We start from the raw sequence: 21,443 nt of genomic DNA on the forward strand, positions 1-21,443 counted from the left end.
AAGACCCTCAGCCGGGGCTTGACCCCCAGGTGCATTGTCCGGCGGGGCCCGCCCCCACCCCGCGGGGCAGCGACAGGGCCGCCACGGGGCCCCCTCCTGGCGTCTCCCTCCGCCGGCCGCACCGACCTCGCGGTCCCCAGACCAGGGGCCAGATGTAGAAAGTAGTCCCCAGGCCGGCAGCGGCGGCGCTGTCCACTCCGCCGCCCCCGCCCCCTCCAGCCGCCGCCTCACTCCGCCCCCAGGCCGGACTCTCGGGCCCCCCGCCTCTTGCGAGCGGGTGTCGGTGCGCCGGCCTCGCCGCGACACAGAGACCCGCAGCCGGCCGCGCCGAGCCACGCCACGCCACGCCGGAGTCCGAAAGGGAAGCCAGGGTGCGCGCGTCCAGCAGCGGCGTGGGGAGCGCCCGGAGGCGGGGGCAGGCAGGCGGACAGCGGCTACCGGGCGGCCGGGGAGCATGCCCGCGCAGCCCAGCTGAATGGCGCCTTCTCTGCGACCCCTCGCCCGGCTGCGGCCGCCAGGGATGCTGCTCCGCGCGCTCCTGCTCCTGCTGCTGCTCGGCTCCGGTCCAGGTGGGCGCGCTTTCTTCTGCGCCTGTGGGGTTTGAGCAGGCGCGAGTGGGCTGGGGAGAGAGGAAACCGCAGCGAGGGGGGGGTGTTGGGGGGACGGCGAGGTCCGCCGCGGTGCGCTGACCACCGGACCTGCCCCCTCCCTGCTACCAGTCGGGAGCCGCTGCTGGAGGCGCGGGCGGCCCGCGGGCTGTGCGGGGGCGCGGGCAGAGCTGTGGGCACCTCTCCCGGCACACGCCCCTCCTCGCTGCGCTCCGTGAGCCGCAGCCTGCATGCAGGGCCGTGGCGCCCGCTGTCCACTCTTCCCCCTTTCTCCTCGCGCCATTGTCCGGGCTCCGGCCGAGTCCTCGCCTCCGCGGCCAGCCTCTGCTCCAGCTCCGCGCCGCCAGCTCGCTCGCCCGCCGGGGCCGCCGCGGCGCACGTGGCTTTATTTATATTGTTTCCTTAGTGGCAGCCCGGCCACGCAGGGGGCGCCGCGGTTTCCCTCTGCTTCCCCTTTTTGCAGTGGGGGTTTCCCACACGTTTTAGGCCAGGGGAGAGAATAGGTGAACTCAGCCTTGGGGGCAGCACCCCTAGGGCCCCCATTTCCCCAGATCTGGATCAAGAGAGGAGAAGGACAGGGGAGGGGTGGAATTAGAGACAAGATGGGTTGGAAGGTGCGTGGCTGATTTGTGTTGGGGGCGGGGGGGGGGGGGAGTACCGAGAGCGGAGAAGGCAGGTATAATCTTATGAATAGGATCCCCCCTCCCCCGTAGCCAGGTATTTCGGGGGCAGGGCCTGAGGTGTGTGCCAGTGTGAAGATTCCTCCAAACTCCAGTTTAGCCTTGTGCAAAGTTGGATGAACTAATTTCTCTGGTTTGCATCTGCGCTGGTTTATCCTCAAAGAGATAAAAAAGTATAAAGTGGATGTGATGATTGCGAGGGGCGAGGACGAAGAGTGTTCAGGAGAATGGGTTATTTTATTTATTTACAGGTTACAAACCCCGGACTTTAATCTTCTCTGGAGGAGTTAGTTTTCTGTTAACATGAGAAAAGGATCAAAGTCAGATGTGACTCGGAAACACAATGGGCGCCTTCCGGAGTGGTCCTCGAAGCGCGGGGCTGTTAGGGTCGCTCGAGTCGCCCTGGGCATATATTAGAAGTCCGCAGCCCGAGCGTGGGAGCATGACTAGTGTGTGAGTTTTCCGAGGACCTGCCTTGATGAGAAACAGATCAGTCCCGGGAATTTGTAATCATGTATTCAGAACATCATAAGGAAGATGAAATATTCCCAAACTCCTAACACTCCCCAATCAGTATGCCAGACTTTACCTGACCTTTGCGCAGAATGCAGGACGTGACAGGGTATTAAGAGGTCATCGGATGTTTTCTCCTGGCAGGGACCCGGGCGATGCGTACGCTTAGATTAAAACTTTGCTCTGCTCTGATAAAAATGTGTATTGGTTGATTAAGCAATCTCCTATCCTTATTAGACAGTAAGGACCAATTAGTCACACACTTTCTTCCAGCAGTTGGTAGTTCGAAAGAAAAGAAAGAAAAAATAAAAGTTTTCTAATCTGATCACCCACTGAGTATAATCAGCAAAAGTTACCAGCGTTTCAAACTCTACAGTTTGCCCATTAAATACCTACCTTACTCTGCAGAAATTAAGTAAATGGATCTATTTCAAGGAGAGGAGACAGTCTTTGCTGTAAAAGGACAGATGGAAAAATGCAAACTTGTAATTTGTCACAAAAGATAAACACACTTTCCAGAGGAGTAGGTGCCAAGGGGTCCAAAACACTTCAAGGGACAAGGAAATAAACTTGCTTGTTCACAGAGTTGGAGTTTTGCTAATGATTTCTTGTAAAATTAGACTTTTACGACTTACTCTGTTCAAGATCTTTTTGACAAGCTTGTAAAAGTAGCAAACAGCTTGTGCTCTTGAGTTTTCCTGATGATTTTGATACTCTAGCAAGGAGCTTGAGAACAGGATTCTTAGAAGGGATAGATGATTATGAAATCTTCCCTATGCTTTTAGAGTAAATGTTGTAAAAGATGATTTTTCTGATTTGTTGGAAAGGTTTGCTGAACTTAGATTGCTTTATTAAGGTGTTTATCAGTTAACTAATATGTTTGTTAAACTTTGTCATGTTACATCCTGAATATGTTTTACAATTACGTGTTAAGAAATGATTTTATACTTGTAATTCTGGATATGCCTCCCCCCTCTTTTTCCTTATAGGAGTGTGGTGCTTTAGTGAACTGTTTTTTATAAAAGAACCACAGGATGTAACTGTCACAAGAAAGGACCCAGTCGTTTTAGATTGCCAGGCTCATGGCGAAGTTCCTATTAAGGTCACATGGTTGAAAAATGGAGCAAAAGTGTCTGAAAATAAACGGATCCAGGTTCTGTCTAACGGCTCTTTATACATCAGTGAAGTGGAAGGCAAGCGAGGAGAGCTGTCTGATGAAGGATTTTATCAGTGCTTGGCAATGAACAAATATGGAGCCATTCTTAGTCAAAAAGCGCATCTTACCTTGTCAAGTAAGTGTTTAAATTCTTCATTGTCTGACAGTTTTCATTGCTACATTTTGATGATTTTGTGATTCACTATGTACTAACCCTAAAAGTCACACAAACTTGAAGAGTTTTCTTGGAGACAGTAGCTGATCCTAAGGGCAAGCAAAAGACTGAGAAAGGGGCACCTGGGTGGCTCAGTGGGTTAAAGCCTCTGCCTTTGGCTCAGGTCACGATCCCAGGGTCCTGGGATTGAGCCCCGCATCGGGCTCTCTGCTGGGCAGGGAGCCTGCTTCCTTTCCCTCTCTCTCTGCCTGCCTCTCTGCCTACTTGTGATCTCTGTCTGTCAAATAAATAAAATATTAAAAAAAAGACTGAGAAAAAATTAATGAGTGATTGAGAATGAAAGTCAAGTTAGAACACCTAAACCTGTAGAAGTAGCTTTATATAAATTTATAAGTGTTTCACGCTATGAAAGGAGTTGGGTGCAAAAGTTTTAGCTAACACAACAAAAGTTCTAAATTCTCATCTTTCATAAATTAATAATCAAAATTTAAACACAAGTAGATCTTTCTGCTTGTAGATGGCCCGTGAGTGCTTAATCTTTCTTATAGCCCAGCCTTCCATTTCTCGGAGTGCTTTAAGATCACTCATGTTGCTTTTTAATTGTAGAGAGGGCATTGGTCAGTTAACTCTCAAGCCTTTGAAGTATTCCTAGTCTTTTTCTGCTGGGAGAGAAAGAGGTTAAGGCCATTTCCATATTATGCCTAATGGATTTAAACCAGATCTGCCCCCTTTATTCCACTTGTCATAAAGTTTGCTCTCTAATGATTTCCTTTGTATTAACAGCCCCATCAGATCAGCCATTTGTCCAAGTGATCCAGTGCTTGGTGGTTGACCTGATAACTGTTGAGTGTAAAGATGGGCCTAGGATGGATGGGGAACTCCTTGTTCCCACCGAGGCTTTCCGGCCTCTTTGAGGGATCAAACATGCAACACTCCAGATGACAATAGACAATGTAAACCTTTAAACAATAACTGTATCTTAAAAATAGTTTTTTAAAAAGATTTTTATTTATTTATTTGACAGATCACAAGTAGGCAGAGAAGCAGGCAGAGAGAGAGGAGGAAGCAGGCTCCCCACTGAGCAGAGAGCCTGATGCGGGGCTCCATGTCAGGACCCTGGGATCCTGACCTGAGCAGAAGGCAGAGGCTTTAACCCACTGAGCCACCCAGGTGCCCCTTAAAAATAGTTTTTACAAGTCTCATAGCTACATTCTTCTGTTAATCCACAAAAGATAGATTTTGTGCAATACTGACAAATTGATCATTTACAGAATGAACAATAGGAAGAGGGAGCTCATAAGATAAAGACATAATCTTTAGGAAGCAGTTTCTTCACCGTCTACACAACTGAAATTTAGAAAGCTATTGGCAGGGATTTTCTAGATGACTAACTGTTTTAACAGTGTATGGCCATATTTATGCCACCATCATAGTAGTAATTTATTTGTGCAGTAATGATTAATTGTAGAAAATAAGTTCCAAGCAAAGATACTTTTATACTGAAATATTTCAGAAAGGTAGAAAAGCTTCCAGTTCTAACCTCCCCCACCCCCAAATAACAAAAACCTGAAAAAATTTCTGATAAACTTTTTTGTTTGGCATAAATCACTAGCCAATAATCTTTTTGTTTTTGGTTTTTCTGTGCTGTTTTCAGAATAGTGTGCTGTGTTCATTTATTTTTTGTGTAACATAACATTGTTGCGTAGAGTTGTAATTTTTTCACCTTTTCAGCATTGTGGGAAGCTTTTCATACCAGGAACTGTCGTTTGTATTTCTTTGCTGGAGAGGAGCAGAACAGAAAGGTGGAGGAGGGCGGATGGGCCTTGAAAGGATGAAGCATTTATCATGACCACACATTGTTTCCAGGACCTCCTTAGTAGCCTGACAAAATTCTAAGGCACTCAGAAATGCCTTGAAAACACACAGAGCTTTAAAGTCTGTATAGGTTAATAAGTGTTATTAACAGCGAAACAAATGTTAGTATTGGCTTTTTGAGTATCTTTAGATTTTTCTAACTGTAAAAATTATGGATAATAAATATTAGATGTGAATAGTTTTGAAAGCTCTTGTGGTGAAGTAGTTTTCATGTAATGAGTATCAAAAACTTTCTAGTGAGACTAGAACATTGCTGGCAAATGTCAATTGTACTCAGTTATAGGGACCACACTTTTCATAGGCACGTGTTTTATTTAACTCTGTGGAGATAACTTTGCTAGGAAATTACATTCAGTATTATAGATTTAAAATGAATACATAGTGGTTTTAGATTTTCCTTTAGAAACATGAGACTTCTTAGGGATTCTGAATTCACAAAGTTAGTTTGGGTATTTAAAAAGCAATGTCCAGTGATGTAGGCTCAAATGACTTTATCCTAAGTTCAGGGTAAAGATGTTATACATATTAAACAGGAAGAGAATAGGCATTAAGTGGACATTCTGTTTCGCTTAAAAAAAAAAAAAAGCTGGTTCTCTCCCAGTTATTGATAGCAGCAGGGTGCAAGTATGTTCTTTTTTATTTTTCTGATCAAAGATTTGCCAGCAAGCATATCTTTTATTCAGAAGCGTAAAAGTATAGCATCTGAAAATCTTAAACTTCAATCTGTGCAAGTTTTAGATTTTTAACACGTGGGCAATCAAGTCTTGGTTTCTAAACTTAGGAACTAGAAGCTGAAAGTTGCACTCTAGGCAAGAATTCCATTATTCATGTGTAAATTAGGAATTCACAGGGTTAAAAGGTTAGAAACTGGCCAGGATGAGGTTTACCCTTGTGATAAAGAGCAGATGACCCTCATTCATTGGCCAAAGCTTTCATGTAGCTCTTCTGCAAAGTTAGTTATTGCCATGAATTGTTCTTGAGGAATGCAGAAATTCAAATGTGAACAGGCCTTTCCTTAAGTGTCACTATGGAGCCTTATCTCCCAAGCACATCAGAGCCCGCTGCAGGGACAAGGTTCCTCCCCAAAGGCCTGGAGGCTTGGCTTTCCTGTTGTTCATCCAAGCACAAAAGAATTTGTCTAACTGAGTTCTTCTAAGGCATCCCATTTTTAAAGGAAAGTATAGGGTTAAAGTAATATTTAGTTGGTTTTTTTTTTAAAGGTAATCCTTTTTATTGATAGGCATTTTAGCCGTTTTACATTTTCATGAAGTTAGTAGAGAAAGGAGAGGATGTGTGAGGCCCTTTTTCTAGTTGTATAGAATAGTAAGAACGGAAGATTAAACTGTTTCCTATAAATTTCAGTATTTTTAGCTTTTGGCAAATCGAATTTCCACTTTCACGTACTTGCTAAGTCTTCACTATGTAAATTATTTAATTTAAATATTTTAGGAGTAAGAAATAATCCCTGGACATTTTGATGTTCCTTGCATTCTTAACATTAAAGTGAGATAAATTTCATAGGGAAGCACTAGTGTGGTAAAATGGTCTCATATTTCGACAAGTTTAAGTTAAGATAAGAGACATTTGAGAGAAGTAAAGGAGGAGGCGGGGAGTGTTCCGTGATGTGTAAAAGACTGGCTGTAAGCTAGTGATTGAACAGGAAGCTAGTTGTTTATTTCCTTTCCATAAAAGGTGGAAATTGAAGTCTTAGGATAGAGGGAAAGAGAACATAAAGCCAGCTTATATTTCTTAGGTATTTCAGGGCGCTTCATTTGGGTGAAAAATCATTTTTTAAGTGAGCGTTAGCTGGAAGATCATAATATTGTAACTTTATGATTTCCAACCCCCCCCCACAATTTTGAGGTTAGGTTTTGCATGTGTAAAGTTGGGGCGGGGGGTAGGGGGTGGGAGAGGAGGTAGTCTGTACCTATACCTTTACATAGCAGTAGTAATTCCCTTTAAAAGGATGTAGTTTGTTTTCCCTGAATAAAATATTTATCACTGCAATTTAAATGGAGATGAGACTTTAAGGCTTTTGTTGTTGTTGCAGTTAGATTAATGAAAACTGTTCTATGAGTGCGGTTTGTATTTTATTATAGTCCAAAATGAGTTAAAATATATTGAGAATATTTAATGAGTCATGCTAAAAAAATAGGGTGGGTGGTTGAAAAGAGAAAGATAAGAACTATGAGGCTATTAGCCTAAATTTTTAATTGTATTAGTGACCTAGGACCCAAGATGGGCAAGATTTTTCTACAGTGTCACTTTTTATTGAGATTTGTAGATGCTGTAAAGGGGAACATCTCTTACATGTGTGCCTGTTCACTTCAAGCTGTTAACAGTTACCTGCCCTAACTCAACAGTTGTAACACGAAAGTAAAAGTCATCAGATTTCAGAAAAATAAGACAGAACTGAGGTATTTAGAGAGACTGTAGATAAGGTTCAGATGATGATTTCTGGGATCGACAAAAAATCATCTTCAAAAAGAAGGGGTTACGTATGGTTCAAAAGTACATGTTTAACTTAAAAATTGACCATCTTAAAATTGCTTAAGTCAGGGAAGTAAAAGCACAAAGAGTTCTACAGGCTTATATACAATTACACTTGGTTCTTTAAGTCTGTCTACTTAAAAGGTTTATCAGGTACCTGATAATCTCTGGGTGATGGAACCAGTTTTTCCCACTTTACACTTGATTAGTGAGGATCATTTCTAATCTTCTGAAACCTATAACACTATCTCACTGTTTTTCATAGTTGTTGGATCTTTAATTTTATAACCAAGCAGGATCCACTGAGGGGTAGAATTATAATTTGCTTTAAGATGTATATAAATGTGTTTATTTCTGTTCAGCTCCTTAATGGAATATTGAAAGAACATTTGGTATGGTCCTCTTTGTCAACTATCTCTGATTATTCTAAAGAAGGGGTCTTACTTTCAGCACTTGTTTGCCAAGGGATTTGTTGTCACTGCTTCTGAATTTAACAGCTGGGCCTATTGATGGAGTCCAGAGCAATTTAAAAGAATAGCAAAAACAAAACAAAACACACCCCAAAACCAAACCAAACCAAAACAAAACCCCAAAACAAAAAAAAACCTTAACCCCACCCCCCCCAAAAAAAACCAAGCAGGACTTTAAGTTTGAAGGAGTATTTCAATTAATAAATAAATACATTTGAGGTTACTCTTTGGAAAACCCTAATAGCCCTGACTACAATATTGAGAGAGAATTTTTATCTCTCACAGGCAGATTTGCTCTATTAAGGATGGATTACTTTCAGCTTTTAAATTGGCAATGACTATATGAAAAATAATAATGTTTGGCATTTTGTTGATCATACTTGAATTTTTTTTAAGATTTTATTTATTTATTTGAGAGAGAGAGTGTGAGAGAGAGCATGAGAGGGGAGAAGGTCAGAGGGAGAAGCAGACTCCCCGTGGAGCTGGAGCCTGATGTGGGACTTGATCCCAGGACTCTGGGATCATGACCTGAGCCAAAGGCAGTGGCTCAACCCATTGAGCCAGCCAGGTGCCCCGATCATACTTGAATTTTTAAGAACAGCTGTGGTTATTGAGATGTTTTAAGAGAAGACCTAAAAATTGTACCCCAAATTTTCACTTTCAGTCAGGACTATTTTAATACTTACATATGTCCAAACTCTTCGGTAAAGCATTTTTTAAGCTCATCATTTAAATTTGGTAAATAAGAGAGGAAGAAGAATAAATAGTTGTAATCATTGAAGTAATTAATGTTGGCAGTTGCCTTAACATGGGAATCTGCACAGAGCCAGCTCACAGTCAGCAACTGACAATGGTGATGGGCAAAAGGGTAAAAATGTACTAAATTACCTTCAGTGTCTGTAATTCTGAAGCCAAGTGAATCCCTCTAGGGATATGTATTGCAGAGGATGAAGGTGTCATCCTTACAAAGGTCTCTGACACTAATCTGACAAATACTTTCCTGACTTATACATTCCTTTTTTTTTTTTTTCTTTTTTCAACCTCTGGTTCTCAGAAACTGCTTTTGATGCACGTTAAAAGCCAAATTCTTATAGGCTGAATGGAAGGCATGAATTAAAAATGTTTATTTTTTCAGTTTCTGGAGGGTTTGCCCTTTTCTCATGTTTATGTATATGCATTTTTTTTAAATAGCTTTAGCATTTGTGGCTAGTTTAATCAAGTGACTGTTAGAGAATGCAATCACTGTTCAGGGCTTATTGTTCAGGTCCTTACTGGGCTTATTTCTTAGGACTGATGGAAAGGAAATTTTCTTTCTCTCTTTCTCTGTCTTTCTCTCTCTCTTTCTGGTAGGCTCCATCCCCAGCCTAACAGGAGCTTGAACTCACCATCCTGAAATCAAGACCTGAGCTGAGATCGAGTCCAATGCTTAACCAACTGAGCCACCAAAGCGCCCCAGGGAAATTTTCTTTTAACAATTTACTTTATGATCATGAGCACTGGGGGTTATATGCAACTAATGAATCATTGAACACTACACCAAAAACTAATGATGTGCTGTATGTTGGCTAATTTAAATTAAAAAAAAATAGAAATAATTTTTACTTTATGAAACAATAGTAAATCAGTGATAGTTTGTTTTTTTATGATGCTACTTAACATAGACTACTTTTTCTAAATCATATTCTTTGGGAGTAATCCTCCCAAATGGTCTTTTTATTGTTATGGTTTTGTAGTCTTTCTAGTAATACTCTTTGACTCCACCAACTTAAAAAAAAATGATAATACATTTTTACTGTAGGTTACATTTCTCAGGGTTTCTCAGCCTTGTGCAATCAACATTTGGGGCTAGATAATTCTTCATTGTGGAAGCTGTCTTATGCAGTCTAGAATGTACATCAGCATCCCTGGCTTCTACATACCAGATCCCAGTCCCATAGCATGCCCTTCCCCGGTTGTGACAACCAAAAATGTGTTTTGGGAGGCAAAATCATACTTGGTTGAAAACTGTTGATGTTTCTGAAAGAGGTAGAAGTCCAAGTCCAAGAAGTCCAAGTGATCCTGGGCCAAGAGTTATTTTAACTATTTCTGTCTTGTGCTTGATTATCTGATTTTTTGATGTTTATAGTGCTAACTGTATTGATTGTAGAACTAGTAACTATTTTTAAGTATCGTGAAGGAAGCTTGATTTAAAAAATGCGTCTGGGTCATTATTGTCTAATTGGAAGTGATTTGCTTCTCCATTCCTTCTTCATACATGTGGTACATTGAAACCTATTAAGAGCTCACCATTCTATAGGTCCCTTCATTTTGATCTCAGTATTTTAGATCTTTTCTTGAGGATATCTAGTCAAAGAGTGAATGCAAATTTTATTTAACCCTGTTTAGTCAGTTAATTTTGTTTTCTGGATCTGATTGACTCCAGTGTTGAAAAAGGAGAAATCTCCATGTGTGGTAAGTGGTAAAGAACATCTTTTGTGATGCTCTGCATGGAGACAAGTAAACCTGCATGAGATTAACAGCCCAGAGAATTCCATTTGGTATGTGGTTGGTGGTTCTTTGGGTGAATGGTTAACAGAAATCTTTTCAGCTAATTCAATGGTACCGTGGACTTATTTTGGTCAGAAACAACTTAACTTCCTCTAGATAATGACGTAAATAAAGTTGGTGGTGTCTTGAGAGGGCATCAAGAGGTAAGTAAAGGGAAAAGAATTAGACACTACAGTATGCTAACTAGCACACAGAAAGTGACAGACAAATTTTCATGGTTATTATGAAATACTTGTTTTAGATTACTTACATTACTTAGTAGCAGTAGGCAGGGATTTCAGTCTTCATCTTTTTCAAGGTATCATTCTTTGCGTTTGCTTTCATTTTGGTTAGCTCTTTAAGCTACTGAAAGTTAAGATTTTTCCTATAGGTAGTTTGGTCACCTGTTGAGGCCAGTAAGCCACTGGTGGCCCAAGTGGCAGTTGAGATGGATGAAGGAGAAAGCCGGATCTTTTAATGAGTGACTCTAGCTCTGAGCATGGATGGTTGAACATTGGCACCATGTGTTCTACTCCATAAAAGGGCCTTGAGTAGAACAAATCAGTTCAAACTAGAAGAGAAAAATTGCATTTCCTTATTTTGAGGTAAATAGTAGTTGTGTCAAAACAGAAAATTTAGTGTTCTTGTTTTCTTATAGTCCTTTCATAAAGAAATTATGAAATATTATCAGGTAACAATACCTGGTAAATATTCTTCGTTGCTGCTTTTTTTTTACCCCCCTTATCGAGTTGCTGGGAGCTGCAGTGGAAAAGCAGAATGACAAAAGGCAGGAGAACCACAAATCCATTACTTGTGATTTATATGACTTTAGACAAATCACTTAATCATTCTGATTTCTACCTTGTGTTATCTGTAAAAAGGACAAAAAGGAGGGGGAATGGGTGTTGAGCACCACAGTGCCCTTATTTTTGTAATTCTATTATTGTAATTCTACATAAATGGCCAATAAATTATACTTTTTATAAGACTGAATCTAATCACACATTATAAGAGAACCATTTAAGCCACTGGGAAAAAAATTAAAATGGCTTGGCCATTATTTAACTTGATACTTTTAAGAATTCATACTCCCGCCATGAATCATAGGGGAATCAACTTTGGTGGGGGGAGTCTTAAACTAATACTGATAATTTGAGCTAGTTTTATTTTTAAGAGTCAGAAAAATAAGTTACTTTAACTGGCACTGGGCAGTTCATAATTGTTGTGCTCTTTGAAGGTTGACATAGTACATGAGAGGTATAACTTTACAAATGTGTCTAGTTTTGCTAATTAATAGTGTATTCTGATGTTTATTGACTCAGTGTTTAAATGAAATAGTGCCAATTCATCTTAACAGTGTTTAGCTAATGTATTAGTATCTTAATAGAAATAGATTATACTGCCTGCTTCCACCCACCACCAAGTCCTATTAAGAATGATAAAGTTTAATTTTCCCCCCAGCTTTCAAACTTAGTTAGCTTGAGTCCCTCTGATTGGATTTAAAGTAACTCCAATTAAAATATTGACCTCAGTGTGAACACATAATAGGAAAAAAATGCTTTGATGTTGGTATTACCATTTTGGTATTTCTTTTTAAAAGAGCGATCACAGCTTTTCTTAAACAATTTTCACAGTTAAATGTATTTACTGTTTTTTTTTTAAATAAAAAGAATTCACTTTTTATGTGTTTAAGAAAGTCACATTTCCATGCTCTCTTAGTTAATACTTTTAATATTATTTTAACTGAGGGACCAATCTCAGTAAAGCAGTAAGATTTTATAATAAAAAATTTTACCGAAAGCATTATTGAAGTTACCCCAGTGATAGAATGATTTCTTCAAAGCCTGCGAGTATCTTTACCTGGATGATTTACTACATTTTTAGAAATCTGGGATAATACATGAAAGATAGTATACAGGCAGAAGAAACTTTGTGAAATTTAAGTTTAGTTTTCAGTCCACCAGATGTCAACTTGGAAGCTATGATATTTTGGGAGAGAATTTTATTGCTTAGCAAATGGTACATTGAGAAATTACAAGTTGGTCAATAGAGAAGTGACTGGTTTCTTAGAGTAGAATTGATTCTTCTCAGGACAGAAAGAAGCTGAAAATCAGAAGTTTTGCCCTGTTAAACAATTTTTGGAAGGAGATAATGTTAAAAAAAAAAAAAGGAATAAGACATAAAGAAAAAATACATTATTATTTTTCTGCTGATCTGCAAACTTTTTAGACTGTTAAGATACTGGCAATGAATATTTTGAAGAGAAACCTTTAAAATTTTCTGAAACCCACATTCAGTAGAGTCCTTGCTCCCTAATTTGACTTGCAGTATCATTTTGGCTCCTTCTAACATGAGTTAAGATAATAACTTGTAGTCTTAGAAATTTCTATTTGCAAATAAGGAATATGAAGCTGAAGGGAGATAACTGCCTTGCCCAAGGGCATAGCTACTAGGTCTGGGATTAGATCTCAGGTTTGCTGATTCTAGTCATGAATTTGCAGTGTTTAAGTAAAGTTTTTCTCCCATGTATTGTGTGGAAATGTGTCTTTCTAAATTCAAAATATCTCATCTAATCCAGAATTCAGGAAAGAGAATTGTAGTGGGACTGATCCTGAGATTAAAGATACTTCTTTAATTTCTTAATATTTATTTAAAAAGTATTACTTTATCATTGTGGAACTCACCCTTTACTGCTGTATTTGTTTAAGAATTTGTTGTTGTTGCTGTAGAAAAATAGGCAGTTTTGAAACAAAATCACTAATGTGTTTCTATTTTATCTGTCCTGTAACACTTCATGGAGTTTCTTTTCCTGTGTATGACCTCATTGCAGGGAGAGAGAGCTGCAGCCAGTCCTTTTAGAGGCTCAGCATTTGTTGATACATCTGTACAAATGGAAGTTTGAGCTCAAGCAGTGATTTTCAAATGTATCTTTAAATAACCTCCAAGGAATGAGGCTCTTTCTAGTCAAAAGGTTGAGGGGCGCCTGGGTGGCTCAGTTGGTTAAGCTTCTGCCTCTAGCTCAAGTCATGATCCCAGCACCCTGGGATTGAAGGGGAGAGAGGGTGCATCAGCTCTCCACTCAGTGGGGATTCTGCTGCTTCTCCCTCTGCCACTCCACCTCCTCTGCTCACAGGCTCTCTCTCTCTGTGCTCTATCTCAAATAAATAAAATCTTAAAAAGTTGAGATTTAAATAAATGGTTGACTATGTGTCATTATTATTACTATTCTTTGGAAGGAGGGGCATAGTGATATCCTGTGTCTCTTGTGGATATATTTTTTTAAGTAGCAGTTTTATTGAGGTAGAATTCACATATCACAAAGTTCCCCTTTTGAAAGTTTGTATTTCTGTGGGTTTTATTCCTTTATCACCATTATGTAATTGCAGAATATATCCACCACCTCAAAAAGAAACCCCACACCTCCCAGTTCTCTCTCCACCTATACCTTGCAACCACTAAGCTGATTTCTGTCTCTGTAGATTTGCTTATTCTGGACATGACATAAAAAATAGAATTCTACAACATGTCGAGTTTTGTGTCTGGCTTCTTTCGCTTAGCATAATATTTTCAAGTTTCATACATGTTGTAGCATGAATTAGTACCTAATTTTCATGGTTGAATAAGATTCCATTATATGATAAACCACATTATATTTATCTAGTCATCTGTTGATGGATAATTTGATTGTTCCTTCTTATGGCTACTATGAATAATTTTGCAGTGGACATTGACATTCCAGTTTCTCAGTCCTGTTTTCACTTCTTTGGGCATATGTCTAGGAGTAGAATTGCTAGATCATATGGTAATTCTGCATTTAGCCTTTTGGGGAACCACCCAACTGTTTTCCATAGTTGCTGCACCATTTTACATTCCCATTAGCAACGTGCAGGAGATTCAGTTTTTCCATGTCCACACCAATGCTTATTATTTTCCTTATTAATATACTACCATAAGTGTGAAGTGTTACCTCATTGTGGTTTTGATTTGCATTTCCCTAATGGCTAATGATCTTTTTCATGTCTTTATTGGCCATCCGTATATTTTCTCTGGAGAAATATCTACTGCCCATTTTTTAAAATTAGATCATTGAATTTTTTATTGTTGGTGGGTTGTAGGGTTTTTTTATATATTCTGGATATTCATTTTATCAGTTATATGATTTGCAAATGTTTTCTGCAGTTCTGTATTTTGTCTTTTCACTTTTTGGATAATGTCCTTTGATGCATAAGGTTTTTAATTTTGATTAAATTTGATTTATTTTTTCTTTTGTTACTTGTAGTTTTGTTGTTGGATTTGATAACCCTTCACCAAATCCAATGGCAGGAGTCTAGCTTTACACTTTTACATGTGGTGAACCAGTTGTCCCAGCACCATTCACTGAAGACATTCTTTGTTCGTGATTGAATGGATTTGGCACCCTTGTTGGCATCAGTTAGCCATGGGTATATCGGATTTATTTCTGGACTCTGGATTCTATTCTGTTAGTCTATATCCCTGCATTTTAGGCTGGTACCATACTATTTTGATTATTGTAGCTTTGCAGTAAGTTTAAAATCAGGAAATGTGAGTATTCCAACTTTGTTCTTTCTTTTGACTTTTTTTTTTTTTTTGACTATTCATGGCCTCTTGCAATTCCATACATATTTCAGGATTGGCTTTTCCATTTCTGGATAAAAGAATCTTGGAATTTTTATATAGATTGCATTGAACGTGCGGGTTACTTTGGATAATATTGATATCTTAATGATATGAAGTCTTCCAACTGAAAAACAATGTATCTTACTGTGTATTTAGGTCTTTGTTTTCTTTCAGCAGTGTTTTGTAGTTTTCAGTCCACAATCTTTTTAATAAAATTTACTCTTAGATATTTTATTCTTTAAGATGCTATTGTAAATGAAGTAATTTATTGCTGGTGTGTATAAACACAATGGCTTTATGTGTGTTGATCTTGTACCCTGAAATTTGAATTCATTTATTAGCTTTAGTACATTTCTTATAGATTCTTTGGAATTTTCTATATAGAGAGTCATATTATCTGTGAATGATACTGTTTAACTTCTTTTTCCCCATAATTTGGATGCCTTTTATATCTTTTTCTTTTCTAATTCCTCTGGCTTGAACTTCTAGTAGAATGTTGAATAGTGTTCATTTCCTGTCCCTAAATTAGAAATATGGATGTTAGCACTACAAAGACTGCACAAATGATGGGAAAGTGCTTAGAAGTGGTACATACAGGGTAAGCAAAGATTACCTCAAGCAGTTTTGCAGAACTTGTCAAAAGTCTTACAACTCTTACCACGTGAAGAATAGCACCTCTGAAGTAAATAAAATGTTTGCATTTTGTACCTGAATTGGGTGGTGGTAGAGTTTTGGTGTGTATGTATTTTTCTAAAAGAGGCTAGGTTTCTAGTGACGTCAAGTTTTCATTGCTTTTTGGTAGGAGTTGTAGAAATAATACTCAACTGTGAAATGGGTTCTTACTGTAAGTTTCCTTGTGCTCTTGAAAATCTTGGTCATGTTCACCTCTTTTGAGACTATTACCTCACTTGCACTGTGGAGGAATATTTGCTTTATCTGCTACTCAGAGTATAATGTAAGAGGAACCAAACTGAAAAGTAGAAGAATACTTTTCTTAAAAATTATAGGAGAAAAGCTTTTTGTCTTTTCACCATTGAATATGATGTTAGCTGTGGGCTTTTCATAAATGTCATTTATCATATTGAGGAAGTTCCATTATATTCCTAGTTTTCTAGGTGTTCTATCATGAAAATGCATTGGCTTTTTCACTGCTTTTTTTCTCAGTTGTGATGTCATATAGTTTCTTGCCTTGTTCTGTTAATGTTGTATATTAATTTTTTTTCTTTGAATTCCTGGGACAAATCTCATTTGGTCAATACAGTCTTTTTAATGTACTATTAGATCAAGTTTGCTAGTAGTTTGTTGAGATTTTCCACCTATATTGATAAAGATGGTCTGTTGCTTTCTATTTTCTCGGTCTATAATTTTCTTGTGATGTATATCTGCCTTTGGTATTAGAGTTGGGCTTATAGAATGGTTTAGGAGGTTTTCTCTCCTCTTCTGTTTGTTGGGAGAGTTTGAGAAGATCAATATTAATTCTAATTTAAAAGTTTGGTAGAATTCATCAATGAAACCATCTTGTCCTGGACTTGTCTTATTTGGAAGGTTTTTGGTTAGTGATTCAGTCTGTACTCATTATAAGGCTATTGTGATTTTCAGTTACTTTTTGAGTCATTTAGATAATTTGTGTGATTTTAGAATTTGTATATTTCATATAGATTATCCAAATTGTAGGTGTACAGCTCATAATATTGTCTTACAGTCTTTTTTATTTTTTTAAAGTTGGTAGTAATATCCCCATTTTCATTTCTTTCTTTATGTCTTTTTTTTTTTTTTTTGTCAGTCTAGCTTTCTAATTACCAATTTGTTCATCTTTTCAAAGAACCAATTTTTGGTTCTGTTGTCTTTGTTGTTTTTCTAGCCTCTTTCATTTATCTTCATTCTAATCCTTATTCTTTTTTTCTTTCTATTAGCTTTCAGTTTAGTTTTTACTACTTTTTCTAGTTTTCCAAGATGTAAAGGTTATTGACTTGAGATAATTTTTCTTATTTAATGTAGGCATTTACTGCTACAGATCTCCTGAGCACTGCTTCCACCAAAACTCTATAAGTTTTGTTATGTTGCATTGTCATTTTCATTTATCTCAGAGTATTATTTTTTTTTCTTCTTCCCCTCCTCCTCCTCCTTCTCCACCTCCTTCTTCCTCTCTTCCTGCTCCCCTCTTCCTTCCTTCTTTAACCCATTAATTAAGTTTGTTGTTTAATTTCCACATGTGAGTTTTCCAGTTTTCCTTCTGTGCTTTTACTTCTAGCTTCATTCCTTTGTACTTGGAGAAGATACCTTTTATGCATTTAATCTTTAAAAATGTTTGAGACTTGTTTTGCAGCTGAACATGTGGTCTGTCGTAGAGAATGTTCCATGTGTACTTGAGAATGTGTGTTCTGCTCTTTTTGGGTATAGTGTCTTTATGTGTGTGTTAAGTCTCGTTAGTGTACCGTGTTGTTCGAGACCTGTATTTCCATATCGTTTTTCTGTCTAGATGTTCTACCCATTGTTGAATGTGCTGTATTGAAGTTTCCAACTATTATTATAGAACTTTCTATTTCTCACTTAAATTCTATCTATATTTACTTCATATATATATTGGGACTCTATTAGGTGAATATATGTTTACAAATGTTATATGCTCTTGATGAATTGACCCTTTTATTAGTATATAATGTCTTCCTTTGTCTCTTGTAACAGTTTTTGACTTAATGTCACTCTTGTCTGCTACTACTACTACTACTACTATAGCCACCCAGCTGTCTTTTGGTTACCATTTGCATGGAATACCTTTTCCAGTTCTTTCACCTTCAGCCTACTTATGTCATTGGATATAAAGTGAATCTCTTGTAGACAGCATGTTGTTAGATCCTGTTTTTCTTAATCCATTCTGCCAGTCTCTGTCTTTTGATGGAGAATTTAATTTATTTACATTTAATATAGTCACTGAGAAAGAAGGATTTCTGACGTTTTGCTATTTATTTTCTGAATGTCCTGTACCTTTTTCTTGTCCCTCTTTTCTTCCACTACTGCATTCTTTTTGTGTTTAGTTGATTTGGGGTAGTGAACCATTGTGACTCCCTTCTTGTTTCATTTGGTGTTTATTTTTTAGATATTTCTTTGTGGTTACCATAGAGATTACATTTAATATCCTAAATTTTAACAATCTAGTTTGAGTTGATGCCATCTTATTTTCATTCTGCTCCTATGCAGTTCAGTCTCCTTTTATGTTACTATGATACATTACATCTTTATACATGTGTATCCAGTAAGATAGATTTATATTTATATAAATCTATTTATCTTTTAAACTGAAAAATAAAAAGTGGATGTGTAGAGGCACTGGGTGGCTCAGTTGGTTAAGCGTCTGCCTTCAGCTCAGGTCATGATCCCAGGGTCCTGTGATTGAGCCCCATGTCCAGCTCCCTGCTCAGTGGGGAGCCTGCTTCTCTCTCTTTCTCTGCCCTCACCCCCCACTTGAGCTTTCTCATGCTCTCTCTGTCAAATAAATAATTAAAAAACAAACAAACAAACAATCCTAGAGGTAGGGGCGCTTGGGTGGCTCAGTTGGTTAAGCGACTGCCTTCAGCTCAGGCCATTATCCTGGAGTCCCAGTATTGAGTCCCACATTGGGCTCCCTGCTTCTCCCTCTTAACCCCTCTCATGCTCTCTCTCTCATTCTCTCTCTCTCACACATAAATAAATAAAATATTAAAAAAAAAACCAAAAAATAGAATAATATTGACTTTAATATTTGCCAATTTAGATACATTTATTGGAGATATTTATTTCTTTATATGGCTTTTAATTACTATCTACTGTCCCTTCTTTTCAACCTGAAGGACTCACTTTAACATTCTTGTAGGGCAGGTCTAATGGAATAAGCTGCCTTAGCCTTTGTTTATCTGGGAAGTCTTAATTTCTCTCTCTCACTTCTGAAGGACAGTTTTACTGGATATGGAATTCTTGTTTTACAGTTCTTTATGTCATTTTAAATATGTCATCCCACTGTCTTCTGGCCTCTAGTCTCTGATGAGGAATCAGCTGTTAATCCTGTTGGAGGAATAATAAGTTTGTGATGAGTTTCTTCTTTCTTGCTGTTTTCCTGGGTCTTTTTTTGTTTTACAGCAGTTTGATTATAAATGTTTTTCCTTGTGGATCTCTTTTAATTTATCCTACTTGAAGTTCATTGAACTTCTCTGGTGTATGGATTCACTTCTTTTATCAAATTGGGAAAGTTTTTGGCCATTATTTTTTCAAATACTCTTTGTGCCCATTACTTCTCTCTATTCCTTCTAGAACTCTCATAATGTGTATGTTGGTCTGCTCAGTGGTATTCCATATGTCTCCTGGGCTCTGTTCACCTATCCTTTCCTTTTTTGCACATCTGTATGTTATTTTCTATTGCATTTATCTATTATTTATTTAGTTATTTATTTATTTTTAAGTTTTTACTTAAATTCCAGTAAGTTAACGTACAGTGCAATAATATTAGTTTCAGGTGTACAATTTAGTGACTCAGTGCTTACATATAACACCCGGTGCTTATCACAGTAGGTGTGCTACTTTTTCCCCACCACCTATTTAACCCCCCCCCCCCCCTTCACCTCTTCTCTGTTAACCGTCAGTTTGTTCTCTGTAGTTCAGAGTCTCTTTCTTGGTTTTCCTCTCTTTTTTCATGTGTGATCATTTGTTTTTTAAATTCCACATATGAATTAAATTATGTGGTGCCTGACATTTACTGCCAGATAATAGATAATACCAACTGAGTAGGGGGAGGGACATTATCTATGCACTTTTCATGTATTTAGTTTTTTTAATCCTTATAATCTTATGAAACACATACTATTATTTTCATTTTAAAGATTGAGTAACTGAGGAACTAGATTATTCATTGCCTGTGGCTATTATTTCTGTCTTTTCTTCCATGATTTTAAATATTTTATTATCTTTTAATTTCCTTCAACTGTACCATTATCTCAAGTTCTCGAGGTGTCATTCTCCTTCTTTTCTGTGTCTGGTAATTTTTCCTTATGGCAGATTGTTTCCTTATGTGATTTTTAATTTTTTTATTATGATCTCATCTTCGGTAAAACTTAGTATATACTATATTGTGAAACTGTTCATTTCTCTTTGGTGCTCCAAGGTTTCACTGGTCATGAACCAATTCTGGGGCTAATTCTTGGCTGCTCTGCATTAGCTGTATACATTTAGATTCTACACAAGTGTGTGGTATAGGTCAGGGTTTATATTTGTCGTAGGCAACATTTCTTACTGAGAATAAAACCCTCTTATTCCTAATCTGGATGGTGAATGAGTTTTTCCACTGATCCTTTCTACAAGTGCTTTCAGGTTCAGGTCTCAGTTAACTATGTTGTGATGGAACAAAACCACTTCTACTTCGAGAAGCCTTTAGTGCCCATAGCCACATCTAGAGCATCATGGCATCAGGCCAAAGTTTACTGCTCTGATCTTGACCTTAAAATTTTGTTAGTCATGGTGATATTGTTTTGAATATGTACAGTGCAGCATTTCTATATATTTTTGGTGGGAGAGATCATCTTTGTTTTTTCTCTACTATTTTGTAGGAATTGAAATAAGGATGGGGTTCTGAAGAATTTCTTTGTACCTTAGAAGCTACATGCCTCATCTTTGAGGACTTAGTTCCTAACTTCATGTCTCTGTATAATCCCGGTTCTCTTCATTTAAGTTTTCATCATCCCTCCCAACTGCATTTCTGTCTTTCCTCATTGTCTCATGTTACTAATGTCTCATTGTCTCATGTAATTAACATGTCCCTATGTTAGTTAATGGGATTTTTCAGTGACCTTGTGTGATACTCCCTTCTACTGCTAGAGCACCTAAGATACTTTGCATGTTGTAGACACTAAAATACTTGCTGATTGAGAATTTTGTGTTTAGGTTTATTTTTGACTTAGGACAAACATTTATTTCTTTGACAAATATTTACTGAAACCTACTTCTCTAGGTCCGGAGAATGCCACAGTTTATAAAAAGCAGTCTCTGACTTGAACGATTTGTTAGGTGGAAAAAGGAATTCATAAATAGGTAATAACTAAAATGGTATGGTTGTGCAATAACAGAGTGTACTCCTAATAGAGTTGCATATGAGGTGTTTTTTTCTCCAACTTTTTATATTGAAAAATTTCAGATCTACAGACAAGTGGAAGGATAGAATAATGAACTCCTGACTACCTTTCACCTAGATTCCCAGCTGTTAATTAGCATTTGCTACGTTTACTTCATCTTTCTTTCTAAAAAAGTTGCAGACATCTTGACACTTTACCTCTAAATACTTCTCCATGC

The 21,443-nt window shown here is 38.0% G+C and overlaps 1 protein-coding gene across 1 annotated transcript in view; it reads left to right on the forward strand.

Moving 5' to 3' along the window:
- The first annotated feature begins 372 nt into the window (after positions 1–372).
- Positions 373–21,443, forward strand: part of PRTG (protogenin) — a 113,053-nt gene continuing 91,982 nt past the window's right edge. Inside the window, exons 1-2 of the mRNA XM_032865162.1 lie at positions 373–569; positions 2,791–3,093. Coding sequence (XP_032721053.1) covers positions 476–569; positions 2,791–3,093 — 397 coding nt within the window. The 5' untranslated portion in view covers positions 373–475. The remainder of the gene's footprint in view (positions 570–2,790; positions 3,094–21,443) is intronic.

The sequence above is a fragment of the Lontra canadensis genome, unplaced genomic scaffold (assembly GCF_010015895.1).
Source record: "Lontra canadensis isolate GAN:19392208 unplaced genomic scaffold, GSC_riverotter_1.0 scaffold28, whole genome shotgun sequence".
NCBI classification, from domain to species: domain Eukaryota; kingdom Metazoa; phylum Chordata; class Mammalia; order Carnivora; family Mustelidae; genus Lontra; species Lontra canadensis.